Source organism: Gracilinanus agilis, chromosome 5 (genome assembly GCF_016433145.1).
Source record: "Gracilinanus agilis isolate LMUSP501 chromosome 5, AgileGrace, whole genome shotgun sequence".
Taxonomy (NCBI): domain Eukaryota; kingdom Metazoa; phylum Chordata; class Mammalia; order Didelphimorphia; family Didelphidae; genus Gracilinanus; species Gracilinanus agilis.
This window is the reverse complement of record NC_058134.1, coordinates 266906245-266928743: the sequence shown is the minus strand read 5'-3', so window position 1 is coordinate 266928743 and position 22499 is coordinate 266906245. Positions and strand designations below refer to the sequence as shown.

The following is a 22499-nucleotide window of genomic DNA, read 5'->3' as shown; positions in this document are numbered from 1 at the left end:
GGTGGTTGGTTTCAAAATAATAATAAACCATCTTGTATTTTTGATATTGTTAGTGGTAATCACTTGCCTTTTTTGCCTTGTCTAAAGATGACTTGTGCACAAGCCAAGTACCATAAGATGCATCCTTCAGGGAAAGGAAGAGGATGGGCATGTAGCCTACTTGAGGATAACAAGTAGACAACATGAGTCGGTATTCATAAGTCATTAAAAGAGTTAAGGAAAAATAAGAGGGAATAGACAAGACTTGGCCAGAATATGAAAGCATGGTTTGGAAGTGAGAGAATTCATTCCGTTGTTTTAGTTGTGTCTGACTCTTCAGGATCCTACTTGGGATTTTTTGGCAAAAATATTGGAATAGTTTGCCATTTCCTTCTCTAGCTCATTTTTCAGAAGAGGAAACCAAGGTAAATAGGGTTAAGTGACTTACCACATACCTAATAAGCGTCTGAGGCTAGATTTGAACTCAGAAAGATGAGTCATCCTGACTCCATGCCCAGCACTCTATCCACTTTACCCAGACTCATTTAAAGAATTACCATGTAGGTAGTAGGCATCATGTTAGGTGTTGGAAATGCAAACACACACACAAAAATAGTCCCAACCCTCAAGGAGTTTATATTCTACTGGGAGAAAAGAATATGTACAAATATATATAAATGTGTGGCTAGTACATACAAAGTAATTTGGGGGAGGCAACATTTCATTCTGAAAGTTAACATCGTAGAGTACAGAGTGTGCTGGATTTGGAGTCAGAGAAACTTGGGCTCAAATCTCAGCTTTGCCCCAATCTATCATCTCTGGTTCTCAGTTCTTGCCTCTATAAAATAAAGGGATTAGACTGCCTCTTCTAGCTCTAAATCTTTGATACCAGGAACTAATCATTATTCCTGTAAAATACATATATTTGTTTCTGTGGTTTTTTGAAGGGCGGAAAAAAAACAGAATCTTAGCCATTTTGGCACCCTGAGGCAAATTTTCATTTGCTCCATCCTAGTTATAGCTCTGGTCAGAAAATTTAACCACCTCTTTTGTCAGAGGAAGCAACCGCCATCTGCTCCATGCCACAATATCATGGCATCTGGAACCCCCATGACCCCTTCTGTGGATGTTCAGAAACAAAAGCCTTCTGACTATGACCCTTTATACAATTCATCAGTAGCAAACTGTAGCAGTATGACATGCCTTGGGTCAAATTGCTAAATAATCTTCTTTTTTCCTCCTTTGCCTCCAGTGCCTTGACGATAGTCTCTCTTTACATACTTAGTTTACGAGATCGAGATCGGAACCAAAATCTTACTCCTGGGTAAGGAATTCCATTCTTGTTTCTCTTAGAGGATCAGTTGACCCAATAGCTTTCTACATTAACCATTGTGTTCTCTTTTAGCAATGTGACAAGCTCTCTGATGCCAGTCCTCCCTACATGTACCACTTCAGCAGGTATTTTATTGTCTTTACTCTAGTTTTTGTCTTGGACTTTGTTGGTGTCTTTCCCTTCCCTCATCTGTCGTTCCCTCTCTTGCAGCATCAAATACGTCTCTTCCAGCTACAAAACCCTCCTTCATGGGTCTTGAAATCACTTTCTGTGAGATATTGCCTTGCTTTAATACTTACTGTTGTCCTGTCAATGAGGCCAAAGGACTTCTAAGAAGTTCTATGGGAAAGAAGATTAAGGAAAATAGGGACATAGATCAATGGCGATCTCCAGGTAAGGGGAATCCTAAGAATAAGGTTTCTCATATCAGTTTTGCCAGTCTTGCCAATTATCATAGGTTGGGTGGTTGATGATTCCAGAGCCAGGTTGATGTCTCTGATATCATGATATTAGGGAAAAGAAATTCATATTGGCAGATAGACTTAGGTGATAGAAGACTATACTTGGAATTGGGAAGATTTGAGTTCAATTACTTAGCTCTTTGTCCCTGGGGGGGAAAAAAGCAAACAACAACAACAACAACAACAACAACAACAACAACAACAACAACCCTCCTAGCTTCAGTTTTCTCATCTGTAAAATGGAGAAAATGATAGTATCTACTCACAGGATTATTGTGCTTTGTAGTATACAGAATTGGGGGTTATAGTTTTTCTAGCTTTGGCTGAGTTCCAAAAAGCTGTTAGAGGTTTTAGAATCTTGAATAATAAATAATCTAAAATAATAATTTCTTAAGTAAATATATCAATGCTAGGCTAAATTTCAATATTGAAGCTAGATAATCTAAGAGCTCGCTCATTGACTTCCTCCCTTCACGGAAGATCCAGTCAACTGCCTCTCCTCAAGATTCTAAAACCTCTAACAGCTTTTTGGAACTCAGCCAAAGCTAGAAAAACTATAACCCCCAATTCTGTATACTACAGCTTTTCAAACCTTAAAGTAATATCTAAATGCTAATCATGGTAGTAATAGGTGTAGTGGTAGGAGGAGGAGGAGGAGAAAGAGAAAGTAGTAGTAGTAGTAGTAGTAGTAGTAGTAGTAGTAGTAGTAGTAGTAGTAGTAGTAGTAGTAGTAATAGTAGTAGTAGTGATAGTAATGATAGGGATAATAGTGGTAGTAGTGGTAGAAGTAGTGGTAGTGGTAGTAGTAGTAATTGTAATAGGAGTAATAGGAGTAGGAGTAGGAGTAGTGGTAATGGTAGTAGCTAGGCAAACCTGTGAAGTTGGTGAAGTTTTTCTTTGGGTTTATCACCCTTTTTTTCTTCATCACTCCTCCCCCCAATTTCTATACCTTTCTCTCAACCCCACCTTTCATGTCTGTGATTATTTTATGGTCTCTTATGTCAGGAAGAGAGAGAAGTAAAAAATATGTAGGTGGGAGTCAGTTCAATATGGCACCCTTTGGTGGAATATTTACTTTAGAAAAAAGAGTTCTTTCAAAGGGATCAAGTGAAAAGAATAAGGCCTTAATGGGAGAATTTGGAACATTAATGGCAAGGTAGATGGGGAGGTAGTTTAAGGGAAACCTGGACCTTTCCCAGAAGCATCCCTGAAGTCATACCCTATATGGCTAGTCCCAGTTAGGCACTAGTTAATTGGCTTCCAAAGAACAGTACAATTTTGTAGTTTAGAATTATTCTCATCAAGACTCTTTAGGGGGCATCTGGGTAGCTCTTTGTTCCTGGGGGTGGGGGGAAGCAAACAACAACAAAAAAACCTCTCCTAGCCTCAGTTTTCTCATCTGTAAAATGGAGATAATGATAGTATCTACCTCACAGGATTATTGTGGATTGAAAGCCAGGTCTAGAGAGGGAGGTCCTGGGTTCAACACTTCCTAGCTGTGTGACCCTGGGCATGTCACTTAACCCCCATTGCCTAGCCCTCACCACTCTTCTGCCTTAGAACCAACAATATTGATTCTAAGACAGAAGGTAAGGGTTATTAAAAAAAAGACTCTTTGGACCCACTTCCTACCAGTTACCAAGGTTGTCAATTTTATCACCTTTCTATCTCTTACATCTGATCCCTTCTCTCTGCTGACATAGTCATTACTCTAGTTCTGAGTACTTATAAATCTTGTCCTTTATTTCAACTGTGCAATATCTAGAGATATACAATCTACTAAGATAGTAGCTCTCTCCTGAATGGGCTAGAGCTAGGAATTACCTTTCTGTTGAGGAATGCCTGGACTTTGGAGTAGGTACACGTGTTCCTGGAGCAACTGGAGCAACATCCTAAGAAGAAGGATGTCAGGATCCTCTGACCAGTGATGACTCAGATCCTCCTGTGTTAAGGACACAGCATTATTCCTATCCTGATCTAGCCTCTCATCCCTACCTAGTCCTACATGTATTTAATGGTTTTTTGTAGTTCAATCATTTTAGTCATGTCCTGCTCTTCATGATCTCATTTGTGGTTGTATTGGTAAAGACACTAGAGTGGTTTGCTGTTTCCTGCTCCAGCTTATTTTACAGATGAGGAAACTGAGGCAAACATGGTGAAATGAATTGCCAAAGTCACGTAGCTAGGCAGTGTCTGAGGTCAGATTTGAACTCAGATTTCCTGATTCCTGGCCTTATGTTCTATCTACTGTGGCATGTAGCTGTCATTTAGCTTAAAGCATAGCCTGATGCAAGAATCTACCTCCCCACCCCCTGGATTTTTTCCCAAGACTCAACTCACCTTCTCCAAGAGAACTTTCCAGGTCTCCTCTCCCTGTCCTCCATGCATTACCTTCTGAAATTACCTCCTATTTACTGTTTTTAAAAATAAATTTTTGTCACATTAAAATACCCAGGTAATGCCATCCTTTCCTTTCCTTCTCATCAAGACTCTTTGGTCCTGTCCCACTTCCCAGCAGTTAGTAAGGTTGTCAATTTTATGCCTATTCTGTCTCTCACATTCCCCATTAGAGAAGGCATCATTTGACCAAAAGGTTTACTCTTTATTTATCTTGTTGGAACATATTGTTTGCATGTTGTCTCCCTTATAACAAGCTTAGAAACACTAACATATAGGCACTGTACTAATCACTTTACAATGATTATATTTTTTGGTCTTCCAACAATGCTGGGAGGTAGAGGCTATCATTATCCCCATTTTACAGGTCAGAAAACAGAGGCAGACAGAAGTTAAGTGACTTGCCCAAGATTTCATAGCTACTAAGAAGCTAAGCTGATTGGATTTGAACTCAGGTGTGTTTCTGATTCCAGACCTGGCACAGGGACCACCTCATCGCCTTCCTGCCTCACTGGTTGAGGGCAACTGTCATGTTTTTCACCCTTTTCTCTGTATCCTGTAAGACTGATTCAGATTGGTAATGGTTGGTAATGGAGTCAGTGCAAAGGATCAAGCAGGAGGGGTGAGAGTCAATAGAATTCTTTCTTCTCCCCCTCCTGAGGCAGTTGAAGCTGAAGGGGTAACAGTTTTAACTGAATCCCCTTTAGATCAAGAAATGGAGGCTGTATAGGCTTGGATAATCCAGGGATAAATTGGTAGACAGATAGGAAATAATCCCACTGAGATTAGCCACTTCCACTGTTAGAAGATTATCCCCCCAAACCTGAGACAGATAAAAGGTTCAGAATGCCTTTCTAATGCAGCAGTCTTTCTCTCTGGATAACAGCTATTCCAGTGCTTGCCTGGATGAAAATTTTGCTTAGGTAATGTATAGCAGTATAGGTGAATATAACCCAAGTATAACTTCACGCAGGCTTTCAAACTTAACAAGGGAAGGGATTTATTAATTTCAGGAAAACAGGGAAAGGAGAGATAAGTTTTAGGGTTGAAGGTGAGTGAAGATACCTAGTATCTTCAGGAAACTTGTTACATACACATTCCCCAGAGGGGAACAACTTGACTACTATCTCCCTCACAAACTAACTTTTCTCTTAATATAATGTTATTAAGTTTAAGATGGTGAAGGTAATCTTGATTGAGGATCTATTTAAATTAGAGATAAGTTGAGATGTTGCATGTGAGGTATCTTTCCAGTGCGCACAGCTTGGTATAGTCTATATGGAGTAAACCATAAAGTAACACCCTGCTCCCTGAGGTCAGAGATGAACTAACAAGAAGAGCAATCTCTTCCTAATCCCCAGCCTCCTTTGAACCCCCAAAAGAGTGTCCTTGCAAACTGGGAGTCCTGGCTTTTATAGTCACATTCTTAATTGCCCCAACTGCCCCCTCTCCTGGAGTTCTGGGGGGTCCTGTGGAATTCTGTGAGGCAGTTTCACCCTATGTAAGATCATGGATGTTACAATCCCCAGCACTTAGCACAGTGTCTGGCATAAAGCAAGAGCTTAATAAATGTTGATTCATCTACTGGGAAATGTCGAACCCAAGGGCACAAAATTAAAGAGACCCAAGGGAAAGGCATACAAGGACCTGGACTTCCCCTTCTCTTCCACAAAGATGTCTCAACTGGCTCCTTGCTCACCCTTCTTTCAACTCTCTCAGCTCTTCAGATCACTGTATAAACGGTCTATTTAGTAATTCCTGGCCTGGAGACCAGGGTAGCTTTTATTTAGCATATAGCCTAGAAGCAGTCCTGGAGGCAGTATTTTATAATGGTTAGGAAATCCAGTGTCTGGAAGAATTGGATTCAAAGTCTGGTATATACTGGATGTGGGATCCTGACTAGGCAAAAGCTATTTAACCTTTAAGCATTGTTGGCAGTTCTTTAAGGCTATTAATTGCAGAACAGAGGCTGGTCTTTGCTGCTAGAACCAGAATGCTCTACACAACTGAAATGATAGTTCCAGATTTAAACACATACTCACACACACAGAACCAGCAACAAAAGAAGGCAGTCATGGAGTAGGAGGGAGGAGGGTGCCTTCATTATGGTGGTTGGCAGACTACTCTCTTTTAGCTTTTATAGCTCAACTCCCCTGCCTCCCCAATTATGGTAACCTGGAGGGATTCTCCCTTCATTGTCCTAAAAAAAAGATCCCTTTGCCTCCCAGCTGGCTTTTGAAGAAACCCCTAGAAATAATCCTGAAGATACCAGGGTTGGGGACTGAGAGATCCATGGACCAAAGTCAGTTGTACCAAGAGGATCCTTCTGCCTAAGTTTATCCAGAACTCTGACCATGTAAGGAAGGAAAGAGTCATTCTCTTTCCTACCTCCCTACTCCCACTTTGGGTGGACATTGTTTGGACTTAAAGAAAAGAACTTCTTTTTTTCTTGTCTTTTTGTCTTCCTCCCTTTTGGGAGGTCTTGAATCCCCCCCCCCCCCCGCCCCCGATCATGAACCATTTCTTTTCATCAGACATTGCTGAGGTGTCAGAGACCAATTAAAAGGAGGGGAAAATTGGAACAGAATTCCAGAGAGCAAAAACTTATTAAAATAAAAAGTAAATGTAAAACAATCTTATAAATAAGTACTAACAATTCACTCCCTCCAAAAGCATTTTTATGAGCTACTTTACTCAGCAGTAATACCGGTCATAAAATAAATGAGGTGAAATCAGTATTTTGATAACCTGACGAGCACAAATCATTATTCTCCTTGGGGATGTAGAGCCTTTTTAGGAATCTGTACAATAATGCAGAGTACGTTTCAGGGTGGCTATTTCCCTTTTACTCAAAAAAAGACCTCAATGAGTAAGATTAATATGGTCACTGGAAAGAAGACTCTTTGGTATGGACCATCGCCTCTGAAGAACTAGCCAACAAAGGTTCTATTGTGGTTGGGGGAAATATTGTTTGTTGTTCCCTACATCAAATATCTTTGGATTCTCTTCTTGAAGAAAATATTTGAGAATCATAGGTGAAGAGCTTCTAAGTATGTTCAATACAATTTGAGCCTGATTTATTTTTTTCATCCCAAACCACATTTTCTGCCCCCTCCCCCAATTCTTCTCCTGTGTTCATCTTCCATGGAAACAACCAAGTTTTATGATGTTTTCATCCTAACTGTGTGACCCTGGGCAAGTCGCTTAACTCTGATTGCCTAGCCCTTGCTGTTCTTGTGTCTTAGAATTGATGCCCAAGACAAAAGGTTAAAGGTTTTAAAAAAATGTTTATAATGTTTCAGTACATGTAACAACCACCACCACCACAATAATAATAGCAGTAATACTGACATATAACACTTGGAGGCTTACAATGTATTTTACATTTGATCCCCACAACAATCCTATAAGAGGTAGGTGCTTATTTTCACCATTTTTCAAATGAGGAAACTGAGTCTAGGAACAGTTATGTGTCTTGCTCAGTCACATAGCTAAAAAGTGTCCAAGGCAGGATTTGAACTCACATCTTTCTGATTTCAAGTTTAGCTCTCTGTTACAGAAGATGGAAGAACAGAGAGATTTTGCTACTCATGCCACCATATTCATCATGAGTACTGTAAGATGTTAGGACCCAGGTTGTGTAGTGTATATGGTAACCCAAGTTCCACCAACGACTTTATTGTCTTTTCTAAGAAAATTCTTTTCACTCAACAGCAGCTTCACGACCTAGTTCCCTCCTGCCTAGACTTTCCAGTCTTACACCTGACTAATGGACACACAGTCTTCAGTCCAGCGACACTGGGCTCCTGGCTGTTCCACAAAAAGACTACTCCATCTCTTGGCTCTGCCTCCATACCTGGAGTGTTTTCTTCTTCATTTCTACCTTCTGGCTTCCTCCTCATCCTGACTGAAATCCCTTCTTCTACAGAAAACTTTCTCTATCCCCTCTTCATTATAGTGTCTCCCCTTTGTTAAATATATCCATTTATTTCTCCCATTTGTAGCTTTTTGTATATGTTTGTTTGCAAGTTATCTCCCCCATTAGATTCTGAGCAACTTGAGAACTTGCAAGGACTTTTCCCCTTTTTTGGTACCCCAAACTCCTGGCACTTAGCATAGTGCCTGGTACATAGAAGGTATTTAATAAGTGTTCATTGATTGATTATTTGAATATTGATCAAAGGACAAAGATTAAATGGACTCACAGTTATTTGTAGCTGTAGAAATTGTTGATCTCATCACCTTTTATGCTATTATCACTTAAAAAATTTGGGGCATCTAGTGGTACAGTAGATAGTGTTTCAGGCTTGGAATTGGGAGGACCTGGGTACAAATCTGGCCTCGAACACTTCCTAGCTGGACAAGTCATTTAATTTCAATTGCCTTACCCTTACTGCTCTTCTGTCCTGGAACTGATAGTAAAAAAAGGAAATTCAAGAAACTTTGAGGAAGGAGGGGATACTAATTACTAGAGGTGTAGTTGTCACCTGGGACTTTGGGTTATATAGTATATCCAACCCCAGGCTTTCCTTTTCCCTCTTTTGTTAATCCAGAGTAAACAGGAGAAGTAAGTTAAGGGATAGAGTATACTTCAGAGATTAGCTTTAAGAGGAAAAGAAGGGAATTTGTATACAAGCCCTGGGAGAGGATTCTGGGAAGGAGAGAGGGATTGTGGCAATTAACTGCCATTGACACTCTCTGCCTGGATCTCCACCAAGCTAGAAGGAGGTGTTTTTGTCCTGATAGTTTCCCTTGGAAGTCCAAAATCTTGTGGAGTGATTAGGGACTCCTTGGTTGAGAGTCTGCTTTGGAGTGAACTGTTTCCCTGAGTACAGAGATCATCTACCAGTTATTCACCTGCCAGAAATCCTTTTGGGCTTAGGTAATCCAAAGATTGTCACCTGGGACTTTGGCTTATATAGTATATCCAACCCCAGGCTTCCCCTTTCCCTCTTTTGTTAATCCAGAGTAAATAGATTAGGTTAGAGTTAGATAGTTTTGGGTTTTTTTAGATAAGACCTGGGAGCTGTAGGCAGGACCCAGAGAAGACCAGAAGCCTATCTCTTGCAAGATGCTTAGAGGTTGGGTGGAGCCTAGATTTTAATAGTGTTAGGATCTTGTGTACCAGTTTCCCTTGCTTCAACTATCAAATAAACTTGTTCTTTTTTATCCTAAGGGTTTTTTGCTTTACTGGCCCTGGGGAGGTTCCTAGGTGGGTTTTATCCTTTCTCCTCTCTCTCGGATAGTTCTCTATTTCGGAGGGATCAAGAAAGACTTCCTGTAGGAGGTGGTACTTATGATAAGAAAAAGGGGGCCACATGTGACCAATGACCATTTAAGGTTTTTAGCTATTTGATGGGTTGCCATGGACATATGATATTTATATTGCCTTGTAGTATAACTTTTCATACTGAGCTTAAGATGCTTCTTAGACATCACCAGGACCATAATGGAAGCCTTTCCACCTGGATAGAGACTTCCTGAGTTTGTGCTTCAGTGACACTCTTTGACAACTCACAGTCATCCCTACCTTGTTATGGCCAAGATGAACCTATGCCACATACCAGGATGAACTATTCTTACTCTCTCATAGTCAATTGACTATATTGTGTTGTAGGAATATAGGATTTTAGTATAGCATGGCAGACTGATTGACAAGGGGATTCCTACAACAATTGCAATGTGTATTTGTAAATTATATTGTAATAAACAAAAGTAAAAAAAAATTAAGTGCTTAGTATCAACCAGGCACTGTACTAAATGCTAGGGATACAAAGACAACAAAAGACAGTGTCTTGCCCAACACATACTAAATTGTATTTACTCAATATAACAGAATCCCTGAGCTAATGCCCACTTTTCCTTATGACCTTCTTGTCTAGGAAAGTCTCCCTTTTGTGTTACCATTCATAATAAGAGATGATATTCTGAGTGAGGAGATTTTATGTAGGATGGTCCTTTTCAATGTTGTCCCTCCTAAAGAGAAAGTCTTCTGGCCACAAACGACAATTCATGGTTCTGAAAGACCCCCAATGGAAGAATTATAAGGACATTTTGAAGTGGAGCTGAAAAACCCAAATGATGTTCCAGGATATACCTCTTATTGTTGAAAAGAGATTTGTGCCAGAATGATCTTGTTAGATTATAATCCCAGCTTTGTTTTTCAACTGGAGAAAACTGTTGTTTCTGATACATCATAAAGAGCAGGTTGGTTGCTTTAAGTACAACATTCCATTAAATAAAACTATACATCTAAAAAAAATTAGCCTCTTGGATCCCCAACTTGCCATAGGTATAGAAATGCTACTTTAAATTTGATCAATGAATGAGCATTTATTAAACACATTATATGCCAGACAGTGTGCCATACACTAAAGAAACTACAAAAAAGCAAAATCAAGTCCTGTCCTCAAGGAGATTACATTCCAATAGAGGGATTCTAATAATTTATTTACATATACTTGTTTTATAGTTTTAAAATGTTTTCTTTAGTTTAAATAAGTAGAATTAAAGTTGGTGTCTATTGTTTGGGGAATGGCTGGAGAAACAAAGTTATAGTTTGATGTCCTCCAAATTGACTGTACATATGTATGCACATCAAATAATTTCCTCCATCTCTTCTTTCCCAAGCCACAATTGAGAAAAGTGCAGAGGGCTGACTTATGAGTTGGAGTCCTGGCTAATGCTTTGGAAGATTGGACTAAAGGAAGGAAAAGTGAGGAAAATAAATATATGTAAATAAATAGATAGAAATTTGCCTTAGAAAGGAAGACTCTAGCAGCAGAGGTGACTCAAGAAATCCTGTTGCAGAAGGTAGCAATTGAGCTGACTATTAGACTCATGCTATAAGTAAAAGGAGAGAGCATTTAGGAAAATGGAGAAGAGATAGCCAGTGAATGAAGAATGGGAAATGATATATCCCAGTGAGCAGGATGTTCCCTACTAATAGCAAATTCTGGGATTTGGAGTCAAAGTATTTCTGTGTGACCTTGGGCACATGTAGAGAAAGGGGATAGGTATAAAAAAGGGCACCAGGGATGTAAAATGTGTCCTAATGGTTTGTGGGTACACACACTGGGTTGAAGGAGAGACAGGACCAGCCAGGATAGGGAGACCAAGAATCAAGAATGGCAGTTGGCCTCAACTGTCACCCTGCTCACCCTAGGCCAGGCTCTTTGGAACCAGCAGGCAAGGTAAAGGTTTTTAACAGTATTAATTATGATTAACTAAATAAAGGTGGGATAGGGGATTCTGCACTTAAAAACCTAAAGGGCAAATCACAGGGGCAAAGGGAGGACTTGTCTATTCTAATTCTAATTGACCTAGGCCAGGAAGGGCTCAAAGGAGCAGTTTTGGAGTCACTGGGAAGGCTGCTTCAAACCTGGTTCCAGCCAGGTTTGACCAGCACAACTAAAGGGCCTTAGGGTGGCTTTGAGGGTTCTCAATGATCACAGGATGCCAAAAGCCAAGGTGGTCCATGGTACCCAAGTAGAGAGAGTGTGCTTGAGATGCTGTCCACCAGATCCCAAACCCCTCCTCCACTTGGTGCAACTCTGCAGGTCTTGTCCACTTGCTGAAAGCCTCCACCTCTCAGGATCCCAGGGAATCAGGATGCAGGGTGTCCTTAACTCTGAGATCTCCCAGAGCTAGCAACAGTTTGTGCCCACCACTAATGGAGTCTCTCTCAGAGCACAAGCCCTACTTCCTGTTCCTTCATTCCATCTTGGAATCCTCCAGCCCTTCCTGCTAGGTCCAACACTATTACTAAATTAAATCCTAAATAAACCCTCACAACACAGGGAAAGGTCCTCGTCATCCCTAAGCCTCTCCTTCCTCACCTGTAGAATGAGAGGCTTTCCCTCAATGGTCTCTAAAAGCTCTTCCAGCCCTAAACTGAGGTTTCTAAGAATTTCTTCAGATCTCTAAGATGCCACAGTAACTCAAAGAACTAGTTCAGTCAAAGGAAAGGAAATCTAAAACCAAAATAATCCAATCTGAACCTTGGATGGCACCAACGAATCTGTAAACTCCCCAGGGCTCATCCCATTCTCGTTCATTGATGACAATGGAGGGAGTTGTACATTATGACAAATAATAGAAGTTAAATTTAAGGGGCCATTATTTTTTCTTTGTAAACCAAATTGTCATAAACCCTGTTCTGGAAAGAGATTGTTTCAAATTGTTAATAACAAGAGAAACCTTTGAGCTAACTATGGACCAAACTTTAAACTATTAACCTGGGAGAAAAAAAAAAACCTTCTTTTTCATCTCTCTATTAGAGAGGAAACCACATTTTCCCAGCTATCTGAGTGACAGATTCAGGTAACCTGAACTGAAACTGGTCCAGCAAAAGGCCTTCTACCCCTGTCCCTTGCTGTTGCTAAAAAATAAGGTCATATATGGGCTGCTATGGAGCTTGAGGAAAGGATACAGAGCTGGAGTAATTCAGCTTGAAAAAATTATCATTGATCTCTTTCTCTTAAATGTGGCTGATTCTCTTTCTTCTCTTTCTCCACAGAACTTTAAAAAATTTATTTTTTAATTTAAAATGACAATTTCTTCTCCAACAAAAGGAGGGATTTACATTTCCTCATTCCTCCAAAATTTATCATTATATTACATAGTCTTGGACTTCATTTGATATTCTTTTTGTTGGATATCTAAATGCATTGTGGTCTTGGTGTTAGGAATCCTATCTTTAGATACTTGCCAGCTGAGTGACCCTGGGTAAATCATTGTGCCTCATTGCCTTCATCTGTAACAATTAATGAAAAATAATTGTACCTACTTTACAAGGTTGTTGTGAGAATCTCATGAGGTAGCATGTTTAAAGCACTTTGCAAACCACCAGAGGAAGTCTTCATATGCTTGGGGTAGACATTGCCCTAACTCACCACCTGTTTTCTTATTTTCAACCTGGTTTAACCTATCTGCTGAGATGATTTTACTGGGATAGTTTGATGCTGCACTGACCGAGCTCTCAGTTATCTATTCTGTAAAACAATAATAATAATAGTACTACCCTGCAGGGTTGCTGGGAAGATCAAATGAGATATCTACCTAAGAAAAGTATTTTTCAAGCTTAAAGCATTCTTGGAAAGAAGGAAGAAGAGTAACAACTTAAAAATTATTATATTTTTCTTCCAGATTTTAAAAATAATTTTTAATAAATTTTAATTTTTAATAATCATTTTCTGATATTTTGATACATTTTCTCTCCCTTTCTCTCCTCCTTGCTCCCAAGAGCAGCTTTTCAAACTGTAAATTACCATATATCACTAACATTTCTATTGTCATTATATATTGTTTCCCTGACTGATTTCTTTCACTCTGTCAGTTCATACAGATTTTTCCATGTTTCTTTAATTTCCCATTAGCTGTTTCGATTAGCTCAATAATATTCCATTACATTCGTCTACCACAGTTTCTCCAGTCATTCCCAATCAATAAATACCAACTTTTATTCTACTTCTTTGGTACTATAAAAAGAGCTACTATGAATATTTTAGCATATATGGGACATTTCTTTTTGTTTTGGAGATGATCTATCTCAGAGTCTTAAGGATATGAACAGTTCATGCACTGTTCTTACAAACCTTTCAAGAATGGACCAACCACTTTGGAGCTCTGCCAGCAATGCATTAGTGTGTCTCTATCCCCACATTCTCTCCAGCATTGGGTATTTCCATCATTTGCCACCTTGGCCAATTGGATGGCATCTCAGAGTTGAGATAAACCTTAGTCTCATCTTCATTTGCATTTCTTCTATTAATGATTTGGAGAGTGTTTTTTTTTCTTCTTCTGGTTGTTGGTAATTTGCACCCCTCCCAACCCTTTTTCTTCTTTTAGAAACTGCTCATAGCCTTGACTTCTTTTCAACTTGGACAGTCATCTATATTTCTGTTAATTCCCTAGATATCATGGATACTGGATGTTTATCCAAAGTATTTTAGTACAATTGCACTGCCTATCCTCTTATTCTAGCATCCTTAGACTTTATTACTCCAAAGCTTTAGTTTCACATACCCAGAACTGAGCATATTGATATGTTGTGTAGTCACTGTTATTCCTTATTTGGTTAAGGATTCTCTTCCAAGCCACAACTGTAAAAGCTGCAGTAGGTTGACTTATGAGTTGGAGTCCTGCATAATGGTTAGGAAGGTAGCAGAGAAGGAAGGAAAAGTGAGGCACTGAGGCAGGAAGACTTGATTATCCCTTTTTCTGTGTGTGTTACAACCAACCTTTCAGTTCTCCCTCTATCCTGGAGAGAGTTACCTCCAGATTGTATTCTAACATGTAAATGGAAACAGATATTATTATTCAGTCATGTCCAGCTCTTCATGACCCTGTATGGGGTTTTCTTGGCAAAGATATTGGAGTGGTTTGCCATTTCCTCCTCTAGTGGATTAAGGCAAACAGAGGTTAAGTGACTTGCTTAGGGTCAAACAGCTAGTGAGTGTCTGAGGTCAGATTTGAACTCAGGAAGATGAGTTTTCCTGACGCCAAGTCCAGTGCTCTATCCACTGTGCCACCTAGCTGCTCTTTGAGCCATCTAGCTACCTCCAGAACAGAAAATTGTTTAAACAATTATTGTTGATTTAAATAGGAATTCTGGGAAGCATGGGAGTTTCTGGAATATCTGAGAAATTAGAGGAAAAGAAATATTCCTTTATGGGGAAACCCCAAATAGATTCTTTTTAGTAAAGTGTTAACAAAATATCTGACTGTATATGTATAGTCATGAAGAGCTATACCTGTAACTCTTTCTGAAGTAAGATGTAATGAATAAGGTTGGCCTTAAATTTGGGGAGACTGGGGTTCAAACCCCACATCTTGTACTTACTGAGTAAACATAGGCAAATCACTTAATCTCCCCAAACTTTTCTCATCTATAAAATGGAGATAACAATACCTGTAGTACCAGCCTCACAGGGTTTTTGGGATGATACAATGAGAGGTGAAGGGGAAAAAGCTCCTCAAACTTTATAGGAATTTAAATTGTTAGAAAAAAATTATTCCTCTTTTCATGTTCAGTGGAGTTCAAATAAAAATGATCCTGGAACAACAAATGAATGAATACATGAAAAAAGTCATTTAGCACTTACTTTATGCCCAGGATCCCTGGTGATATAAACACAAAAAAGAAAGATAATGCCTACAAGCTTATATTCTGCTTTAACTGTGTGATTTAAATAAGATATAATAGGAATAGGGATATTATTAAAAGCTTCTTCAATGATGAAAGTGCCTTTATACTTCCCCTTAGCTTGCCACACAGTCTGGAAATTATGACATGAGAGAAAGGGAAGGAGAAAAGGGTCAAAATTGGGTCATAACCTCTATTATGGGAATCCCTTCCTGAAATCTATTTCATAAACCCTGTTCAGGTCTCATGTTCTGAACAGGTAACTTATATTTTCTTCTATATTTTTCCAATCCTTTCACTTTGTTCTAATATAGGGAGTCTCCAAAATCTTAGGACAGGTTTATTAAGGCTTAGAACACTCTAAGACTTTTAGGACATCTTGTATTTCTTGTCTCATAAAGTCATTGAATTGCTATAATATTCAGAGAGTCTCCAGCTTGAATTAAGTTTTCTACTTTCTGTTGTAATCTATTTAGCCTCTTTCTACTTCTTTCCTCTAGAACTTGTATTTCATTTTTTAAAAATCTTATGCTTTATTTTTTCATTGTAGTCCTTGTGAAAAATCCATTTTTTCCTTTCATCTTTGCTTGCAGTTCTTGTGTAGTTACTCTCTTCTTCTAGGATAAATTTTTAGGTCTTTCCTGTGTTATAATTATTCTTTATAATGGTCATTGCCTTCTTCTGTTTATTTGTATCTTCAGTTGTGGTTCCAGAATAGGGACTTTTTGTTAGGACCAGGCTCCATTTTGTTTTAGGTTGGACTGGTTGGTCCTACTTGATCTCCATCAAGGTCATTTGTATTTCTATGCTCACTCCAATCTCCCAGGGTGTGTTTCTTCTTCTTCTTTTTTTAATCCTTGCTTTATGTCTTGGAATTGTTGCTAAACATTGATTCTAAGACAGAAGAGAAGCAAGGATTAGGCAACTGGGATTAAATGATTTACCTCTGGACCACAATGGCTAGGAATCCAAGGTATATTTATTCTAGGAGTGTTAGTAGATTTTAGATTCCCCTGTTTCTTTGGCATTCAGAGCACTTTATATTCAGGGTTTTCTAATGGCAGTTCAGGACAGAATTCTGTAGTTTTCAGAGCCCCTGAGTCTGGGAATCCTTGGTATAAATGCTTCTACACATGGACATGGACATATTTCTACTCTTCCTGCAGGTTTCTGACCACTCTGGGGCTTTCTTATGAGATCTATCTAGCATCATTCTGGAAACTTTCTGTTTTGTTTGCTTGCTTTTGCACTGAATTTTCTGGCAGATTTCCTTTCCTATTGCCTCAGGTTTGTTTCTTTTTTATCTTTTCCCTCTTCAGATCTAAGTAGTTTTTATCAATTTCTACTCTTATTTCATCCAGTCTAGCCTTAGGATTAAAGTTATTTATTATGATTATCCTTTCTTAGTCAGAAATACATAGATTTGCGTCTTGGAATGGATGGTGTCATTTGCTAAGGCATGAAGAAATCCTTGCCTATGACTGGTGAAATCTGTCTATAGTTTTCTTATGATAATGTACTGGTGCATATTAAAAGCATTCCTGTCTTCAGTCCATTTCTTGTGAATATTATTTTGCAATCCTTCACTGAAAGAATGTACAAGTCTATAACAGAATGTTTTTGAAGTCCACAGCTATAAATTGTGTGCAGAATCCCATAGTTAAATGAAACTTCAGAAGTTATCTGATTAAGCAGTTTAGGATGATGGAAAGAATGCTCAATTTGGAGCCATAGGACCTGGATTTAAGTTTTAATTTTGCTACTTACCACTTTGGGAAAGTTACTTGACATCTTTGGGATTCAGTTTCCTCATATTTAAATGAAGGGGAGGTTGGACAAGAGAGTCGCCAAGGTTCCTTCTAGCTCTGTGATCCAAAGATCACAGATACAAAAAGATACAAAAAAAATCACAAAGATACAAAAAGAATGAGATTCTACTTTACAACATCCAATGTTTATTTGAAGCTCTCCAGTCTTGGGAAACTCCTAACCCTTGAGTGGACTCATTCTATTTTCAGTTCCAAAATTTCCCTTTCTGTTAGACTTTTCCAAAACTGAGAGAGGGCTATTGAGGTCTCCTGTTGCTATTGGGTCATATCTTTTTTTTTTTTTTTTTTATGGGTCATATCTTCTTGAAGCTCAGATATTTGCTTTATGAATTTTGATGGTAAGCCATTTGGATTTTATACATTTATTTCTCATATTGATTTGTTTTCTATGTTTCTTTTTAGCATAATATAATTTCTTTATTTATCCCTTTTTATTTTTGAATGATTTTGCTGTGTCAGATAGCGTATTCACAACTTCTGCTTTTTTGATTCATTTGATGCATATAAATTTTTTCCATTCTCTCAGTATTACTGTGTATATATTAGTTTTTTAAATTATTTCTTGTAAGCGATAGATTATAGGGTTTTTTAATCCAATGTTACTCTTTTTTCATTTTATTGGATTATTTAATCCAATCACATTTAAAGTTATGAGAGGCTTATATTTTTTGTTCATCTGGGGTTTCATATTGGGGTTTGCTCAGGTTATAATTTGTTCCTTCTGTGTTAAAAGTAGCATTACATTCTTTTATTTACTTTAATACTTTCTAAGGTGGTTCTCTTCTCACTGGCTCTCTTTCTCTTCTCTTTGACACACTTTTCTCATTTGTTACTCCTTTTCCTTTGGTCCATTCCATTTTTAGACAGCTTTAATTGTTAGGATACTTTTTCCTGAAACTCAGCTAAATTTAGCTTCCTTATGGGGATATATTATTGGTCCTAAGTCTTCCCACTGGGCCTAAGCTGAACAAAGCTGTATAAAATTTCAAAACAACAATATCTTTGTCTAAAAACATTCTGATTAGAAATAGCAAATGAAGCAGAAAACAGGAGGCATATGCTCATTCAAGGTGTTTCCTACTGTTATGAGGTATGTTCAGGGCAAAGTCTCAGGAGAGAAATTCCTTCGAAATGGTGAAGTCTGTTAAATGTTGGTGACTTCATGCTAACTACTTTGAAACCCAGAATTTGATATTGCCTCATAAAAGAGATCCATAATCACTAAAAGAGTTGGTCTAATTATTGACAAAGAAAAAAAAAGTGGATAAGGAATGCCTACTGACCAGAACCAAAGAGCCTGTAAAGCCAGGAAATAATTACCAATATCTCAGAGAAATACTGTGGATGGACACTGAACTAATCTCAGAATTGAATGAAGAAGGTGATCAGGTCTGATTAGATTTAGAAAATTTCACCATGATTTTAATGACCTCAGTTTCTCCCTGAAACAAAGAAATAGCCTTTTTCCCTAAAATTTTTTGTTCTGAATTTAAACATTAAAAAAGAACATTTCCATATACCTAGAAAAACACAAAAGAGGGTTCTATATAAAATCATACATCACCATTTCACTCCATTTGCTTAATATATATATATATATATATAATCAATTCCATACATTATTTTCAAAACTTTCCTGCTTCTGTGTTTCCCTTTATTCTCATCTGTCCATTTAAAAAATGTTTCTGTGGCATCATTATTGCTAATATCTCCTACCCTTGGACCTCAACTTGAGTTTTATTTTACTACTAGAATTTGATGATTCTGAAGGAGAGACTTTGCAAAATTCTATCTCATTTAAATTGGATTCAATTGAAAATCAAGGCATCATAGTTGTGATGTCATTAGTCCTCCTTAAAAATGAAGGCTGAACAATAACTCTCCATTTAATATAGTTAAAAAGAAGAAAAACTTCCTTTTAATAGCTTAGTATAGTAGAAGAAAATGAATCTACAAAATGACCATCCCCAAAAGAAGGCTCTGTACCTATTGTCCACAGTGCCTGACACATAGCAGATGCTTAATAAATGGTTATTAACTGATTATGCTTACTGAATGGCATCACCTCTCAAATAATTTGAAAGATCTTTTTGACTTTAATATGCCACCGGTGGTCCTATATGATTGTGAAGAATGGAATCTCCTAAATAAATAAATAAAATGATAATAATTTATTATATATGATATATTATTGTATATCATATATTAATAAATAATAAATTAAAACTGTAGGTGACCTAAAGGGTATTGGAGAGATGCATGGTGAAGGTAAGCAGGCAGCAGCATATTTCTAAAAAAAGACATCCTCAGAGAAGCAAGGTAAAAGATATTTTCAAAGAAATATATGAGTAGGAAAAAAGAAATGGTGATCATGTAACTAGAGAGAGGGAGAATTGATAGATCTCCCATAAAATTCACTGGCACCCAAGTGATTGCAAGAGAGTTTACAAGAAGACTCTTAGTTCACCGAGTGGACTGTCCTAGGGGAGGAATTTTGTGTGAATACATAAAGAGGTTATGCAGGATGGGAAGATGTGGCTGGGTTGCAATCTGCTTTGTCAAAAAGAGAACTTATATCAAGGAGATGAAAGATCCCTTGAAGTGACATCGTTATCACAAACCCTCTTAAGTTATCTTACTTTTTAGAGTCTCTGATCCCCTAGAATCCCTCAGACGTCATTCTTGGAATACTTGTTGGACACATTGTTTCACTTTTAACTGCTTGATTTTCATATTCCTAGTTGGATTCCTTTCTGTCTTCCTAGAGTCTTTTCCTTGAGCTTTTTCTCCTATTCAATTGAGGGAAAACAAGCCCAAGAACAAAGAATCCTTTTTATCTTCTCACCAGTTGCCACTTTGTGCACAGACCTCAGGAACACAATCAATTAATCAATAAACATTTAGTAAATACTTTTGATGTGCTTATTGATGGAGGTACAGTCTATGCAAGAATCAATGAACACTTCCCTAACTGGTGAAATTGAGCTCCTCTGACATATTTCTACTATTAACTGGAAACTTTCTCAATAAGTGGGCTAAACCAGGTTCACGGGCTTCAAATTCATCAGTGAATTAAGGAAATATTTACCCCAGGTAGCTGAAGACTTTTTTGGTGGAAGGGGCAGATGAGAACAATTTGTTCCAATGTCCTTCAAGGTGGCTGAAGCAGGAGCTGTGGAGTGCTCAGAGCTTGGTTAGACATTGAAGAAGTCAAGTCCATTCACTGCATTCTGAGTCATCATTAGTCATTCTGACTTTTGCCTTGCCACTGGTCTTTGATGACTCTAGAAGAGAGTGAGGCTGATGGCTTTGTGCAATTCTGCATTGCTTAAGTTTAGTTTACACTTGTCAAAAGACATCATCCGGTGATGTCATTTTGATCCTCTTTGATTAGGAAGGGGAATATCCTTAATTTCAATTCAATACTATCACAATCCATACTGCTTCCATTTCAGCACAAACTTTGATAACTTTGCCAGAAAAACTTTAAACTTTTCCATCTCCTTCCATTGTCCCCACCATCCTGCTACCTGGTTAATCTCATATTTAGTTGCTTATTTTATTCTCTTCAATTTAGACCATAAGAGACAGTAGTGAATTAGTGGAGAGATAACAAGCCTCAGATTCTGGGGGCCCTTGAGTTCAAGTCTCATTCTGACACATTATTCTGGCTGGGTGATCTTGTGGAAATGTTGTAGCCCCTCAGTGTCCCCCAATAATTCTCTAAAAAACTAAGCTGTAGAACAGACAGAGATTTTCTCACTGAGTTCCCTTCAATGAAATCAGAGATTGGAATATTCCTCCTTCCTCTTTCTCCCAAATGGAGGCCTTCAAGCCTTTTTTTTTAACCAGTACATAATTTAATTTGAAAAAAGTCTTTAGGTTAGCAAATGATAATATATATGAACTTCTAAGTCTTTGAAAATAGTTTGGACCCTTAGATACAATAGATAGGTTTTCCTGTCTATTTTCATGTGAAAAGATTATTTATTGTATCATTAAGGTAGTAATTTATTGATATATTCCCATTCAGTTTCATTGGTCCAGATACAAAGAGTGAAGAAAATAGAGCCTATGGAAAAACTGGGATGAAAAAAGAGCTTGAAAAAACTTGTGTCTAGATTCCAGTTCTTTGGACTCTATTCTGAAGAGAATCTTTAATAGAGGAGCCTAAATCAATCAATCAGTTAGCAGGCATTTATTAAGTGTCTATTATATGCTAGGTGCTGGGAATACTGTGCTTTGCATTACTCTGACTTTGGGTTCTGAGAGTTCAAAAGTTACCTTGCAGAAATAAACTAAGGGGCAGTGTTCAATGGTTCCCTCCAGATGATGGATTAGAATGAACCTATCAGGAGATCCTTTTAACAGAAAAGTATAAAGAAAACCCAAACAGGACACTACATTGAGTTTCTTTTATACCTGACACATTGGAATTGATGGAATATTGATAACTAATTTCTTTCTATTCCAGGAGAAATAATCTCAGGAAGAGGCCCCCAAAAAACTGACTGGGGAAATGATTGTAAGTTCTCACTTATAAAAAAAAAGTACTTTAAGTTTTCATGACCAATGAGAAGTTTTAGAGTCCGTATAAATCTAGAAGCAAATTTGGAATAGAATTCTCTGTTTGGAAAAATATATTTTAATAACCTTCGGTCACTTTAGGGCCCCAAATAGGTCTAGAGGTTGTTATTATATTGACATCTCTGGTACCAGCTTATGTGTTTAACACTCAAGGAAGTTTCCCTCATCAAGAAAATCACCAGCAATATTACACTCAAAAAAAGAAGAGTGGTTATCAAGTCCTAGATTTTGAGTCTTTTTATGTACTGTAACAAAGGGACTCCTTTTTAAAAACTCTTTATTTTAATGCAGAAAGGAAACCAATCTTGGAAATTCTTAGTCTTCAGTTTAATATCTCTGGGAATGGAGTAGGAAATGGGGGAAGGATAGAAATTCAAGATAACCTTTTCCTTCCTAAAAGTCTTGCTACATAGTCTCACTTTTTCCTTGCTTTTAGGGATTGACACAACCATCAGTTCCATTCAGATTATGGAAATTCAACACAAAATTGACCATCGTTACTGCAGTAAGAGCCTTCAGTGTGGGTGGGTAAGCTTTTACTTTTCATATGATTTTAAACTTCAATTGGTCCAGAGCTATGACTTTTTCTCCCTCTTTCTTTGATTATCTTCCTTTGTTCCTTCGTTCTTTCCTTCCTTCCTTTGTTCCTTCCTTTGTTCATTCCTTTTTCTCCCTTCTTTCCTTCTTTCCTTCCTCCCTTTCCTTCCTTCCTTCCATTCCTTCCTTCCTTCCATTCTATTCCTTCCTTCCTTCCATTTCCTTTGTTC

At 37.9% G+C, this 22499-nt stretch overlaps 1 protein-coding gene across 1 annotated transcript in view; it reads left to right on the top strand.

Moving 5' to 3' along the window:
- The window catches only part of MYRFL (myelin regulatory factor like), a 149245-nt gene that overhangs the window by 101787 nt on the left and 24959 nt on the right, over nt 1-22499 (top strand). The window contains exons 17-21 of the mRNA XM_044679198.1: nt 1232-1303; nt 1385-1437; nt 1523-1705; nt 21620-21670; nt 22169-22256. Of these exons, the coding sequence (XP_044535133.1) occupies nt 1232-1303; nt 1385-1437; nt 1523-1705; nt 21620-21670; nt 22169-22256 (447 nt within the window). The remainder of the gene's footprint in view (nt 1-1231; nt 1304-1384; nt 1438-1522; nt 1706-21619; nt 21671-22168; nt 22257-22499) is intronic.